At 49.0% G+C, this 16413-nt stretch overlaps 1 protein-coding gene across 6 annotated transcripts in view; it reads right to left on the bottom strand.

Moving 5' to 3' along the window:
• The window catches only part of nectin1b (nectin cell adhesion molecule 1b), a 468850-nt gene that overhangs the window by 254455 nt on the left and 197982 nt on the right, over positions 1–16413 (bottom strand). The window contains exon 6 of one of the 6 annotated variants that reach the window (XM_068054137.1): positions 6943–15517. The exons of the other annotated variants lie outside the window; for them this stretch is intronic. Within the exon in view, the coding sequence (XP_067910238.1) occupies positions 15000–15517 (518 nt within the window). The 3' untranslated portion in view covers positions 6943–14999. Of the gene's footprint in view, positions 1–6942; positions 15518–16413 lie in introns of those variants that run through there. 6 annotated transcript variants of the gene reach the window in all.

The raw sequence follows: 16413 nt of genomic DNA, 5'->3' as shown, positions 1-16413 counted from the left end.
GGGGAGCTGTCTCCTGTTTCGGGTCCCCAGGTTTCCCCTACCGCCACCACCAAGGCTGCAAAGTCCGGGCAGGAGCACTCTATTCCTCAGGATGGAGGGGAGGGGAAGGCCCCGGTACTTGAGGCCCCTCCTGAAGGAGTAAGTGGGGCCCTGCTTGTGGTGGGGGAGCCTGGGGATGCCGCCCATTCTGCCACTGCTACTGGGTCGGGTGCCCTGAATGAAGGGGAGGGCGAGGCCCCAGAGGGTCGGGCCTCCCAGCCAGAGTCTACCACCAACCAGGAGACACCCGACCCAGTTATAACTGAGAATGCTGCCCCATCTGCTGGGCCTGTGGGTGCTGGCGGAGCGGGAGATAGCCTCCTCCCTCCGCCTCCAGTCTCGGCTCCGGCTGGTTTCCCGGAGTCCGGAACTTCTGTCTCCCCTGGACCACTCATTGGCCTGGGGACGGAGGTGGAGGGGAGTCCTGAACCGCTGGTGCCTACAGGCTCCAGTTTCACAATAGAACCCAGAGAGGACTCCTCCGCTATCGATCCTGGGGGTGGGATCGTGACGGAGGCGGGACCAGCTGGCGCGGCCGGGACGTCCGCCCCACAGTGTGTGGTGGATGTGTCGGCCGCTGGCGGTGACGACCCGGAGGAGGATGGGGATTCGGTGCGGGGCACGGAGGATGATCTTGATTCCATCGCCAGTGAGGTGGTGGAGTCCCTCGTGCCTCCCACCGAATCTCCTCTCATCCCCACGGCGGAACTCCGGGATTTCCTCGCGGCTTGCAGAGGTTGCCGCAATAAAGTTCAGCTGACCCTCGACCGTTGGTCGAATCTGGCGCTGATCATACAGTCCGTCCGTGCCGCCCTTAAGATAGCGGGCAAGCGCGCGGACGTGAAACTGGTTGAGAGGCGCCGTTTTAATGTGTTCCTCAATGGGTTGCTGGGGGAGTGGAGGGCCAGGTGCACTTCCACTCCCTCCTCACAGTGAGGTGTTTGTGACGGGTTTTAATTACCTTTGACATGAAGATAACCATAGCCAGCCTCAACATCAACGGCAGCAGAGGGGCTCACCGCAGATTTCACAATCTCTCAGTCCTTAGGGAAGGGAGATACGCGGTAAGCTTCCTGCAGGAAACCCACACCATTCCGGGAGACGAAGCCACCTGGCTCCTGGAGTGGCAGGGTGGGGCCTACATGAGTCACCTCACCCCTATTTCTAGTGGGGTGGCTATCTTGTTGGCCCCGACTTTTCAGCCGGAGATCTTGGGGGTCAAGGAGCTAGTGCCGGGCCGCTTGCTCCACCTCGCCATTCGCCTGGGTAGCGTGCCACTCCACTTTGTGAACGTGTACGCGCCCAGGCCCGGCGCGTTGCAAGCGCGCTTCTTTGAAGAAGTGTCCGCTCTCTTGAGCTCCATCGAAAGCGGCGAGTGCATCATCCTCGGGGGGGATTTTAACTGCACCCTCGAGGTGGGGGATCGCTCCGGTCCCCAGCGCGGCCAAGCGTCGGTGGAGAAGTTGAGGGGACTGATCAGCTCCCTTAACTTGGTGGACGTCTGGCGGAATCTCCATCCCGACTCCAGCGCCTTCACGTGGAGGTCTGGAGGAGGGGGGTCGCGAATCGACCGCCTCTACATTTCGCAGGCGTACATCTCCCGCGTTTCGGCGGCCTCCATGCGGCTGGTGCAGTGCTCGGACCACCGCCTGGTGTGGGCGGAGTTTACTCCGCTCCGCACGCGGGCGGGGTCCACGTACTAGCATTTTAACAACCGGCTGCTGGAGGACGTGCGATTTCGGGACTCGTTCTGTCGATTCTGGGCCGACTGGAGAAGGAAGCAGGGGGGCTTCCCCTCCTTGAGGCTATGGTGGGATGTGGGATGTGGGCAAGACTCACATCCGCGTCTTCTGTCAGGAGTACGCGAAGGGGTCGACCAAGAGGCAGGAAGCCGAGATCGGGCGCCTTGAGAGGGAGGTGCTCGACTTGGAGTCCCGCCTCGGTCATGCCGTCGCGGACCCGGCCCTGTGGCAGGCGTACAAAGAGAAGAAGGGCGTGCTGAGGGACCTGCAGCTCATAGGGTCCTGAGGCGCGTACGTGAGGTCGCGGATCCAGATCCTGGAAGATTTGGACTGCGCCTCACCCTTCTTCTACTCGCTGGAAAAATGGCGGGGGGTCCGTAAGCAGCTCGTTGAGCTGCTGGCCGACGACGGATCCTCCATCACGGATCCGGAGGGAATGGGCCTCCTGGTCCGGACTTATTACAGTGCGTTGTTCTCTCCGGATCCGTCCAGCGAGGATGCGTGCAGAGTTTTGTGGGAGGACCTGCCGCAGGTCAGCCCGGAGGGCGCCGAAGGATTGGAGGCTCCGCTCACGTTGGTGGAGCTGACTGGCGCCCTCCACCAGCTCTCGAGGGGCAAATCCCCAGGGCTGGATGGGTTGACCGTGGAGTTCCTCAGGGCGTTCTGGGACGTCCTGGGGGACGATTACGCGCGGGTCCTGGGGGAAAGCCTGGCGACCGGGGAGATGCCACTCTTGTGGCGCAGGGCGGCCATCGTCCTGCTGCCGAAGAGGGGCGATCTCCGCCTGCTTAAAAACTGGCGTCCGGTCTCCCTCCTCAGCACAGATTATAAGATCTTTGCCCGGGCTATGTCTACCCACCTGGGCTCCGTGCTGGCCCACATGATCCACCCCGACCAGTCCTACACGGTCCCGGGCCGGTCCATCCAGGACAACATCCACCTGGTCCGGGACCTGATCAGGAGAAGGCGTTCGACAGGGTGGATCACGATTACCTTTTCAGGACTCTGCGCGCTTTCGGAATCGGGCCGCATTTTGTGGCCCGGGTCCGACTTTTATACGCCGCCGCAGAGTGTCTAGTCAAAGTTAACGGGTCCTTGACGGCGCTCCTTCGATTTGGGAGAGGAGTGCGTCAGGGGTGCCCCATGTCCGGCCAATTGTATACCATCTGCGTGGAGCCCTTCCTGTGCCTGCTTCGCAGGAGGTTGACGGGATTGGCTCTGCGCGAGCCGGCCATGCGGGTCATCCTCTCGGCTTACGCCGACGACGTGCTCCTCGCGGTCACAGATCCCGTTGACTTGCGGAGGATGCGCGACTGCCAGCAGACCTTTTCTGCCGCGTCCTCCGCGAGGATCAATTGGGAGAAATGTTCCGGACTCCTGGTTGGTCAGTGGCGGGTGGACTCCCTGCCAGAGATGACACCTTTTGCGTGGAGCACCACGCACCTCCTCTATCTGGGAGTCCACCTTAGCCCCGCTGAGGAAGCCTGGCCGGCAAACTGGCAGGAGTTGGAGGCGAAAGTCACCGCTCGGCCGGGGCGCTGGACAGGACTGCTCCGAGTGCTTTCCTACAGGGGCCGAGCGTTGGTCGTAAACCAACTGGTGGCCTCCATGCTGTGGTACCGGTTGGTCACTTTGGCCCCGCCCCCTGTATTTGCCACCAAGATCCAGAAGAAACTCGTCGATTTCTTCTGGGGCAAGAGGAAACACTGGGTCTCTGCCGCGGTCCTGAGTCTCCCGATCGAGGAGGGCGGTCAGTCGCTGGTGTGCGTCCGCACCCAGGCTGCGACTCTCCGCCTTCGGACCCTGCAGAGATACCTGTACGTCGAGCGTCCTCTCAGATGGTGTGCGCTGGCGACGTATTTTTTCCGCCAGTGTCACTGCCTTCAAGACGACACGCAGCTCCCGGTGGAGTCCGTTAGCCGCGCCTTTCTAAGGGAGTTGCCTGTCTTTTACCGGGATCTTTTCCGAGTTTGGAACATGGTCGCCTCCAGTCAGGGCGCTCCCCCGCCGGCGGAGGAGAGCGCCTTGGCTGTCCGGGCGGCCGACTCCGGGGACGGTCCGGCGGGCGGAGGAGTAGCCGAAACCCCCGGGACGCCCCTCACTGCGGGTGGCGAGGGGGCTCGAGAGTGCAGAGCGATCCCGGCCGAGCTGACACCCGCTCGGCCGGAACTGCTCATCGGACCCAGGCCCGAAACCCTCCTCGGGAGCCGGTCCCGCACAACCCGAGCCGCCTCTCGGAAATGCCCTCCGTGCCATTCCAATCGGCGCGGAGGGGTTTCCTGTACGGGCTGCTCCTGCACACTCTCCACTTCCTCGCCCTCGTCAGCCGGCCGGACACGCCTTGGCGGTCCGCGTTGCCATCTGGCGGCGAGGGGAAACCCCGATGGAGGTCTCTCTACGCGGGAGTCTTCCCCCTTTACATCGGGGACCTGGGGTGGAGGGTGCTGCACAGAGCAGTCCCGTGCAATAGGCTTTTAAGTAGGTTCACGGACTCCCAGGCCACCTGTACTTTCTGCGGCCTGGACGAGTCCGTGTTCCACATTTATACGGAGTGTGCGAGGTTGCAGCCCCTATTTGAGTATCTGAAGGGGCTGCTCCTCAAATTCTGGCTGCACTTCAGTCCCACGCTCCTGATCTTTGGGCGGAGGGGCTTGGGCCGGGAGGAGGATCTCCTCGTCGGTCTGCTCCTGGGCCTGGCCAAGGTGGCAATTCACAGGTCCAGGTTGCGGGCCGTCGGGGGGTCCGTCCTCCCCGATTGCCTGCCCCTCTTCCGCGGTTACGTTCGCCCCCGGGTGTCCCTAGAAAAGGAACATGCAGTGTCCGCCGGTACGCTTGAGGCCTTCCGCGACCGGTGGGCACCGCAGGGACTGGAGTGCATTGTCGACGCCGAGAATGGCATTTTAATTTGAGTTTTTTGTTTATTTACCTGGTTTTAATAAAGTTATTTTAAAAATATAAGTTATGTATATAAAGGGGGCCTGAGGAATAAAGGCCCCCTCGACATAAAAAATATATATAAAAGGGGCCTGGGGTATAAAGGTCACCTTAAAAAAAAAAACAGGGAAAAAAAAAAACTGGGGTTAGATACAGAATAAAGCTCCCTCTACACTGTCCCCATCAAATACTCCTAGGACAGGTACAGTACAGGGTTAGATACAGAGTAAAGCTCCCTCTACACTGTCCCATCAAACACTCCCAGGCCAGGTACAGCACAGGGGTTAGATACAGAGTAAAGCTCCCTCTACACTGTCCCATCAATATATCCAGCATCTGAAAAGCACTGTAATTCCATTTCCCATACCAGCTATCGCGGTGGAATTGCTGGTGACAATGTCAATTTAATATCCAATTGTGGAGAATTCTTTCCTGTGACTATTTGGATATTGGCAAGTAGGTGATATGGCCCAAAACTATTTGAAGTACAATGTGTACCGATGATTGAGGAGGACACCCCAATCTCACTAGATTATAAATCAGGACCCAGAGGTGAAAGGATAAGGTCATAATCAAACTACATCAGGGTCCCTCAATTGTAGGTCATACGTTGGAATAAGGATGTAAAAAAGGACAATATTTCAGAATTTCACTAGACATCTCGATATTCATGTGAACTGAGATTTGTTAGCAGCTTGAGATAAACTTTGCCTCTTAAAATACATGAATTGAAGTCAACCCTGAATAGACTGCAATGTGAATGTCAGTGGAGAACAGAACAATGAAAGTCGAGGGATTCTGGAACCCTTCTTATACAGCACTGATAGTAACGGTGACCTTTATCATATCAGTTATTTCCTCTGTAACCCTAGTACTCCTATAATGCATATTATCTGGGACTATAAATGGAATTGTGAACTGGTCCAGTGGTAACGTGCAATCCCTGTGCAACTGTGTGTGAATCCAACATTAGTACAGATCAGAATAGTCATCACTTCCAGAATCCAGAATGTGTAACGTTCCTACCCTCCCTGATGTTAATATCCATACATTCAGTATATGAACAGTCTCATGTATCATTAGCATTTCAGCCCTTTTCTGTAGAATACTGATATTAGTTCAGAGTTAGACCTTGCCACATACAGAAACCTGTTAAAACAGGTGTACTGAGACTTGAGATACACAGCAAGGAGCTATGTTGGAAAATAAAACATACCATGTACCTATCTCTTAAATACATGTGTATAATTGGATAAATACTGGGAAGGGAAAAATTTGCAGGTCTTTAGGGAAAGAGCAGGGGAGTGGCACCATTTGGGTTACTCGACCAAAGGGCTGGCATAGCATTGATGGGCCGAATGGCATCCTTCTGTGCTGTATCATTCTATGAACTCTCTGCCCCACCTGGTTTTTAATATCACTACATCTAGCACTGAGCCACAAAGACCCAGGTGCAATCTCTCTATGCTGAGTTAGTGAAGGCATTAGAATTGGCCTCAGCACTTCATAGCAGTTCCTAGTGAATCCCCACACCAATTATCCTGCACACTCTGCTGTAATGTACGTGTAGGTGGTGGGTGAGGACAGGCCTGGGCTCCTGATGCCTCTTCCCGAGGTAACTACCTGTGGAACTGAAACACGGCACCAGTCAGCAGCATCAGGAGGAAATGCAAAAAGACCGGCATTTCTATAACGCCTTTCACAATCTCAGGCCACCCTAAAGCAATTTACAGCCAATGAAATACTTCGCGATGTATCATCGCTGTTGTAATGTGGGAAATGCAGCAGCCAATTGGCACCCAGCGAGCTGTCACAAACAGCAATGTGATAATGACCGCTTCATCTGTTTTAGTGATGTTGGTTGAGGGATAAATATTGGCCAGGCCACCAGGAAGAACTCCCCTGCTCTTTTTCGAAATAATGCCATGGGATCCTTTCCCATCCACGTGAGGGGGCAAACGGGGCCTCAGTTTAATGTCTCATCCAAAAGACAGCACCTCCAACAGTGCAGCACTCCCTCAGTTCTGCACTGGGAGAGTCAGCCTGGATTTTGCATTCAAGTCTCTGCAGTAGGTGGAAAGGAGGCGGGAGTAAAAAGTACGTGTTCATGTCCTAAAGACTGACTCCTGGTCTAATTCTCCTTGTGCTGGAAGCAAAGTGGCCAGAACCAGGATAAAGAAGTGGATTGAAATCAACAGTATAAAAAAAAACAGCAAACCAAAAGGGATTTCCATTTGAAACTTTATTTAAAAAAAGAAGTTTCCCCTCCCCCATATAAGATTTTGAACATTTCACACATTTGGGCACATAGCAGAGCAGGGAAGAGCCAACAAGCTACCTTCAGCCAGAGAATCGGGTATAAAGAGAGACAACAGGAAAGAAAGCAGCCCGATAAAAACAGATTGCATCTGCAACATCGTACAAAACAATTACACAATACACTTTACAAAATGGTTTTATTTGCACAATAGTTAACAAGATTCAATGGACATAGTAAATTCCAATGCAGCACCAAATTAGGGAGCCTTAAATGTAACCGTGACATCTTGCTGTTCAAAACACCCAGGCACGGCTACTTTATCTCTCCCCATCCTGAATTAATGTGTCATGAGAAAATGGAAATGTCATGCTAGTGCAGAATAGCAGACTATGATTGGGTTAGGAGTTCTGTAACTAGAGGGCAAAAGTGAGTGTAATGATGTTCTAATCTCCAGGGCCGAGCACGCACAGAAAAGAATTCAAACAAATCAAAACGTTCATTCAAACTCAACATTCAGGATAAATAAATTGTTTCGTGATCAGACTAAGCACAAGCCGGACTAGGACACTGCAACCCAGGAACCAGACTGAGCACAGGCCGGACTGGAACACTGCAACCCAGGAACCAGACTGAGCACAGGCCGGACTGGGACACTGCAACCCAGGAACCAGACTGAGGACAGGCCGGACTGGGACACTGCATCCCAGGAACCAGACTGAGACACTGCAACCAGGGAACCAGACTGAGCACAGGCCGGACAGGGACACTGCAACCCAGGAACCAGACTGAACACAGGCCGGACTGGGACACTGCAACCCAGGAACCAGACTGAGACACTGCAACCAGGGAACCAGACTGAGCACAGGCCGGACAGGGACACTGCAACCCAGGAACCAGACTGAGCACAGGCCGGACTGGGACACTGCAACCCAGGAACCAGACTGAGACACTGCAACCAGGGAACCAGACTGAGCACAGGCCGGACAGGGACACTGCAACCCAGGAACCAGACTGAGCACAGGCCGGACAGGGACACTGCAACCAGGGAACCAGACTGAGCACAGGCTGGACAGGGACACTGCAACCAGGGAACCAGACTGAGCACAGGCTGGACAGGGACACTGCAACCCGGGAACCAGACTGAGCACAGGCCGGACAGGGACACTGCAACCCAGGAACCAGACTGAGACACTGCAACCAGGGAACCAGACTGAGCACAGGCCGGACAGGGACACTGCAACCAGGGAACCAGACTGAGCACAGGCCGGACTGGGACACTGCAACCAGGGAACCAGACTGAGACACTGCAACCAGGGAACCAGACTGAGCACAGGCCGGACCGGGACACTGCAACCCAGGAACCAGACTGAGACACCGCAACCAGGGAACCAGACTGAGCACAGGCCGGACAGGGACACTGCAGCCAGGGAACCAGACTGAGCACAGGCCGGACAGAGACACTGCAACCAGGGAACCAGACTGAGCACAGGCCGGACTGGGACACTGCAGCCAGGGAACCAGACTGAGCACAGGCCGGACAGAGACACTGCAACCCAGGAACCAGACTGAGCACAGGCCGGACTGGGACACTGCAACCCAGGAACCAGACTGAGACACTGCAACCAGGGAACCAGACTGAGCACAGGCCGGACAGGGACACTGCAACCAGGGAACCAGACTGAGCACAGGCCAGACTGGGACACTTCAATGGTGCTGAGAGAGAGTTTAGTATCTGAATATTAATTTTACGGCATAAGGAGGATAGATCATCAGGTTTTACTGTGCGCAGGGTTGTGACAATTCCCGCAAAAACACTTTTCTTTTTAAAGCAAAATTTAAAAATTCCAGTTTGACTTTACAAATCTTTGTCCTTTGCTGTTCTACAGGTCTACCCCTGGAGTATCTCCAAGGAGTTTTGCAGACTATTTTAGAAAGTAGTTTCTTTTCTGGTTAGAGAACAATCATCTTTTTCACAAAAATGGAAATGTGTGACACTTCTGTTCAAAAACACTGACCACAGCTGCCTGGTCCTGGCGAAGGTCCAAAGTATTTTTCTCAACTCCAGTTCCAAAGATCTTCCTCAACTGTTTGACTGCCTGACGTCTTATGAGTACTTGTTTAACTGAAATGGCAATTTGGTGTCAGCAGAACCATTTAATTTGACAACCTTTGGAGGGAATGTAGAATTCTACCTCATCATTTTGTCTTGTTTGCCAAACCCCACCGGCTGTAGGACAGGCCCATTCAAACATGGAAACACCACAAAGAACAGGAGGAGGCTTTTCATTCCCTTACATCCGTTGCCCCATTTAATTAGATCAGGGCTGATCTGAACCTCAACTCCAATTTCCCACCTTTTCGCCATATCCCTCAATACACTTACCTAACAAAAGTCTAGAGATTTCGGTTTTGAAAGCTCCAATTATTCCCCCCTCTCCATCCCAGTGTCCACAGTCTTGAGAGTGAATGGCAGATTTCCACTACCCTTTTTTGTGAAGAAGTGCTTCCTAACTTTGCATCTGAATGGACTAGCTCGAATTTTAAGATTGTGCTCAACGTTCCCACCAGAGGAAATAGTTTTGCCATATCTACCCTATCAAATTCTGTTAATATTTTCATACTTGGATCAGTTCGCCATCCAATCTCCTACATTCGAGGGAACATAAGCCAAGTTTATGCAACCTGTCCTATTAATTTAACCCCCTAAATTCCAGTGTCATTCTGGGGAATCTGCACTGCACTCTCTCCAAGGCCAAAATATCCTTCCTGAGGGGGTAGTGCCCAGAACTGAACTCAATTACTGCAGATGGGGGTCTGGCCAAGGCTCTGTACAACTGAGGCTTCACTTTCTCCCCATTGTATTCCAGTTCCCTTGAGATAACGAGCAACATTCCATGACCATTTTTGAACCTGTCCACCGACTTTTAATGATTTGTCCAGTCAGACTCCCAAATCTTACTGCTCCGCTATTGTTCCTGATTTTTCTTGGATCTAAAGTGGATGATTTCACACTTGCCAACATTGAACTCCATTTGCCATAGTTAAACAAATCCCAGGCCCAGCCACCACACTGATCCACTCATTCAACCTCAGTAATGCCCAACACCCAGGGTAGCAACAAAAACACTCACCTATTTATTCAAATTTGTAGGATACATCCCTCAACTCGGACTCAGTCACAGAAACCCAAAAACCACTACCTGCTGTTCGGAATCTCAATCCTGCTCATTGCTCAGACTGATTCACTCAAATCCTTCAATATCTGTCATCAGACTAGCTCGTCTCAGTAATGCTCGACACATGCTTCTTTCACCTGACTTTCCCAGCTGAACCAAGTGAGCACTACATAAAGTAAATTACATCTGGCCACCCAATAGCAGAGCATCAACGGTGGCTGGTCCCACTCCCTTACCTGGTCTCACTCTCCCAGGTAAAGTACACACTCAGGATGAGCTGCCCATAAAGGGAAGGATACGGAACAGCAGTGTTTTTCTGAAAAGGAAATGATGGGACAGAACAGGAAAACACTGCACAGAATGTTAAAAAGAAAAGGACATTACTATTTTGCAAGGAGCTACAGTCTCCCAAACAGGCAAGGGATCAGGCACTGCTCTCCCACAGGTAGATAAAGAACAGTATAAAGAACATGAATGTTTATGGACACAAAAAGGCCGTAATTCCCAACAAACTCAGGCCTTCTGACTGATCTCATCCCATCTATCTGCCTGACACTTCGCAACTTTGAACTCTCTACACAAGACCTTCCTAGTTGCCCTGTTTACACTGTCCAATTGAATAACCTGCCCTGGAAACTCTCTCCCAGCTGAAAAGGATCCCTAATTTGCCTTCTAGTTTCTCACTTCCTGATTTTTAAACTGGTGTGTCTTGACATTTGCATCCTTCACCAGTGAACAACTTACCAATATCAGCTGGCCCCACTCTTTCTGCCCCCAGCCCAGACCTCCAGGTTGTCCAACGTATGGACTATTTAAGGTCCATTTCATGCTATTTCCTTTCACACTCTGCCAGTTAAAATTTAAAATTAAACTAAAACCATCAACTACAAAATACCAACAATTTAGTTACCAAAGAATTTTCTTTTCATCAGTTAAGAATTTAAAAGTATTAGTCATTTTAAAAAACGTCCTCGGAAGTCACTAAAAATGTGGCAGAGTTACATAAGCCCTTGTAGAATCCCCGATTCACACAGCCGTGTTATGCTAGAATGGGTGGTAGAGCAAAAGTGGCAGATTAAAGGGAATGTCGTGCTGCATCACTGAATGCTGCAGCGAAAGTCCACTTCATTTCCACATATCTCTGGAGATAAAAACACATCCGGAAATTCTCAAATTTGTTAGGCTTTTTTTTAAAAAAAAAACTTCAAAAGCTAACATCTATAAAATGTAAACGGACTACATTTGACTTTCAGAACCTGCTTTCAGTGTACTTTGAACATTAATCATTTAATTCAAATATTGCGATACCATTTACAATTGACAATATACTGGGACTTTCCCCTCTACCTCCTGTTGCTCACCTGCTATCACGTTTTCCTGTAAGAGTTCAAGATTCAGAATGCTGTGGCCCATTTCCATTGATCCTTGCAAGATGGAAGGATGGGAACATTCTAATCCAGATGTTTTTACCACAATCATTCCCCATTTAAGACTGATCATTGGAGAGCAAGTGATTTAAAAATTGACATTGCTTGTTTCAGACCAACCAATAACTAGCAAAACTCAGCCAAATGGTAGTGAGTGACACTCATTCAGGGATCCCCAAATCGTGAGATTTAGCGTAGAAGTCACAGAGCCGATCACTACCAAACTGGTGGCTGTGGAAGAAACAGCTTTGTGTAGAAACGTGGCTTCTGTTGTACCCTCTGACCTAATTAATGCAAGTGTCGGTCGAAAAGGTCATTCACCGAGCAGAGGATTAACTTGGGAAGTTTTAGGAATGTGTGCTAATTAGTTAAATTTAATAACACTTCAATTGGCACTACACAAAAGGTTGTGAAGGGAGGAAGTGATGCAGTAAAGGTGTAAGCACACACTCCATCAGGACAGGTTTTCACTCAGTAACAGGAAGAAGAATCAGGAATTAACCTGACATGTAATAAGTCTGTAAAAATGTTTTTGCAAATTTTGCAAAGTCAGATACTTCTGCTATAGAATCCTATTCTGAAGACAATCTGCATTGTGTCACCACTGGCCCATGTAGAACCCATACAGAAAGACTAATGTGCCAGCCTGAATCACAAGTTACCCCTTGACTAGCACAGCAAAGCGTGTACGTACACTGCACGAGCACTAACATTCCAATGAATTTGTGATGGTACAAACCATAGCGGACTGCTTAAATACTGAAAATGCCAAAAGGATTTATTTTTCCTAATTATTTTTAAAATTAATCATTGGGATATGGCTGGCATTTATTGTTTATCTCTGGATGCCCGAAGGTCTAACACAATGGAGTTATACCTGCTAGGCCACTTCAGGTCAACCACGTTGGCGTGGAATGAGAGTCAAAGTGGCCATCCGGGTAAGGACAGTTAATTTCCTTCCTTAAAGGAGAACGAACCAGTTGCGATTTTACTTCAATCAAACAGCTCATTGCCACTTACTGGTCCCAGCTTTTTATTTCTAGCACTTTAACAAAACGGAATTCAAATGATCAAACTACCATGGTGGAATTGGTCCCCCATTCTCTGGAATATTAGTCCAGTAACATAACCATTACACCATTGTACCTGAGCATGGCTTTTCGACAGTTCACAATTCTGATATATTTCTGATGAAGGGTGCACTCCCGAAATGCCTTTACAGATACTGACAGGTCAGTTGTGTATTTCCAGCATTTTCAGTTTTTATGGCAGTTTACAAATAAGGACCAACAACAGTATTTAGAGTAGCCCTTCCCACAACTTGGCAGTTGCTTGCAATACCCCGTGTCTGCGGCTTTCTATCAATTTGATGGGCGTACACGACAAGACACACTGTTTTTGTTCAATGTGGGCTGTGTCCCCCTTTGCAGAAAACTCAAGGCTGTGTTTGAATCTATTGGTTGGGATGACAGATACAGTCTCTGGAAGCCAGGATAGTATAATGAAACAATTATTATTTACTGATAACACTTCTCCCACCCACTTTGTAGGCTTTTTTAACAAATGTAACTGTTGAAGCATTTCTCGAACAAAGAGAATGTTGTGTTTGTCTGAGAGCATGTGCTGGACTGTGTCCCTGTTTGCTACACAATGCCCATGTGTTAATACTGTGGGATGTGCAGTACTTATTCTGCAGACCTGCTGCCCACAACAGGAATAGACTGCAATTCTTTACAAAATTAAAAAAGGGCAAAGAAGGCGAAAGCTGGATGGTCTTACTTCAGTAACTGGCAAACAAGACCTACTGGATATCCTACCCTGCTACAGGTCCACATCTTGCAGCTCAAGACACAAACTTTTCACATTATTTCTTGTTTATCTACACTGGCCACTTTGGCACACCCACTTGCAGAAACATTACCAGTTGAGCTTTAGGCTACGTAACAGGCCTGTATAAGTGCAGGTTTGACAATAAATTAGTGGTAAGGCTTCTGGAAAACGGATGTATGTTTGAGTCCAGCTTGAATGGGCTTCACTCAATTCCAGTTCTGATGAAAAGGTCATCGACCTCAAATGTTAACCCTGTCTCTCTCTCTCTCTCTGTACAGATGCTGCCAGACCTGCTGAGTGTTTCCAGCATTTTCTGTTTTTATTTACGATTTCCAGCATCCGCAGTATTTCGCTTTTGTTCACTCAATTTGTATTCATTCTGAAGTGTAACCCCTCACCCATTGAGCCAAAGTTCATAAACCATTACTCTATAGGCTCAAACATGTTTGGCACCAACACCTGCCAAATTTGGTCTCTATGACAAACGCCTTAACTTTTAGCAAATCATTGCAGAGTTGGCGCTGGATAACTGCAGTTGTATGAGGTGAGACTATAAACCTAACATGATGTTAAAAGTCTGAAAAATACATTATTGTACATAACTGACGGTAGGCAAGATGCAGTACATTGAACATTTTCTTAAAGAGAATTCTGAAGCATGCACTGATTAGACTCAACAAGTGAACCCAGATTTTTAAACATTGTAGAGGCTGTTTAAGGATTTCATTGTGAAGGGAAGGGTTCACAAACATCTTGGCAGCTCCACGTTTCACATTGCAGAGACAATCGTGAGGTTTAGAGAAATTAAAGTTCACATGCAAAAATGCTGTAAGCTGCAAACAGGACATCATTCAGGAGGGGGAAAAAAAATTCTCTTTATGGCTGGCAAATTCATTTTACTTAGAAGCTTAAAAAATTGACAGCAAAATTGTGACCCAAAAGGTACCAAGTTGCTTAAGGTACCTGACGGGACCTTCTGTGGCTTTAGTGTTATGTGCAGTTTAAAAAGAATCTTGGTATTTACATATACTGGTATCATCTAGTGGAACAGCTATACAACCCAATATCGGCTGCAGCATTGGTCAGCATCTGTTTTCCCTCCATTTAATGGAATATCAACAGTTGCTATCACGTGTCATCACCAGTTTCTTACCAAGTGAACCTAACCACTCACTAGCAAATGCCAGTAAGTTATTAGCCATGTCCAGTGCTAGTGAATGGTGAGAAATTAATGACTAAGTTAATGACAGTTAAGGTAATGCAGCCACAGAAGTGCTGATAGCCTGATTGAATTCCAGTGTTTAGCACAAGTTACCTGATGCCTGTGCAGTTTATTGAAGAGACATCAGCTTTTTTCAGGAAGTCCAACGGACATGAGTGAGGTTTACCTCAAGTTAGTGCTATATAGACTAGTGCTCCTTTCTTTTATTTTTGAAAACAGTCTTTAGAACAATATTTTTTGAATGAAATGTAAAAAATAAACCACAAAGTAATCATTAAGACTTTAGCTGATGCAGCGTTCTTTACAGTGGACCAACTGTGCTGGAGTCAGGACACTCTGATTTTGTCCTGCACCACAAGAGGTCTGGCACTACACATACCACTCTTTCTTTGAAATGATGGAGCCATCATTCTGCGACACCATGTCTTCAGTCAGATCTGGTGGATACTGGAAGCTGAGGGTCGGGTCGTCAAAGTCCTCCTGCGTGTCACTCTCATCGACCGTGAAGTAAGGACGCTTGGAGTCTGTGTCAAAATCTGCACCGTCACGGATAACCTTCCTCTCGTTTTCATAACTTACGTTCATGGGAGATGGCTTTTTATCCTCATCTGATTCCTCCTGGTAAGGGACGTGCTCTGGGGCAGGGGGCATGATGCCAGCCTGGCTGTATCCATTCCCATACACGTGTTTCTTTGTGTTGTAACCACCTTTGAAGGTTCGATGCTTCTTGCAAAGGACGATGAAGACTATGAGCCCGACTAACAAGACGAGCATCGCACCTCCCACAACTGCTCCAATCACCAGGGTGTTGTTGTTGTTTCCGCTGCTGTCCAAACCCGCTCTCACACTCGGTCTGCTTGTGCTGGATGGTAGGATTTGAGGGGATTCTGGGTAGGAAAAGACAGATGGAAGGGACAGCGTCAGTCCCGTGATTTGAAAGATGTGGTGACAAGGAAAAAGGGAAGGGGAGACAGAGGGAAGGGAGAAAGATGGCTGAAATTAACAGTCTATATCTAAGCTGCTCTCTTGACATCATTACATCTACAAACAGCACAATTACAGCGCTGCCTCAGAGTACATTCCCACCCCCTAACACAACTTGCTATTATAAAACAAAAGCAAAATACTGCAGATGCCGGAAATCTGAAATAAAGATAGAAAATGTTAGAAATACACAGCAGATCAGACAGCATCTGTAGAGAGCCCAGTTTTGATGAAAGGTCTTCAATCTGAAATGTTAACAATTCCTCTCTCCACCGACACTGCCTGACCTGCAGAGTATTTCCAGAATTTTTGGTTTTTAATTGCTTTTATTATTTTTGCACAATATTTATTGAACACCATGTTATGAGCTTTTTCAATCAAACATGAAGAGCGTCTTTCATACAACAAAGCTCAAATGCTCCATGTTTCTTGTACATATCCTCCCTGTCTCTTGTTCTCTCTTATTGCTCAGCCCCAAAGAGCCTCACGGTCGCACATACAGTCTCAGCCTCTCTGAAGCACACATGGAGCTCCAGTTTCTCTCACACAGTCGGATAAATCTCATGTACACATCAGCACGAGTCACACTTGCACTTACAGCTAATCACAAACCTGCACAACCAAACCAGAGTCACTCAGCCACACTATCTCAGCCGGTCATATACATTAAAAATCTTATGTCTGCATGCACTTACTAAAAAAAAAGACTCCTGGTTAACTTTTACACTTTCGCCACTGGTTGTGATCTGGTGCCTCAGTTTTAAAACTCTCAGGCTGCACTAAAGAGGAAAACCTTCCC

This window comes from Heterodontus francisci, chromosome 22, assembly GCF_036365525.1.
Source record: "Heterodontus francisci isolate sHetFra1 chromosome 22, sHetFra1.hap1, whole genome shotgun sequence".
Classification (NCBI taxonomy): Eukaryota; Metazoa; Chordata; class Chondrichthyes; order Heterodontiformes; family Heterodontidae; genus Heterodontus; species Heterodontus francisci.
This window is presented reverse-complemented; position numbering and strand designations above follow the sequence as displayed.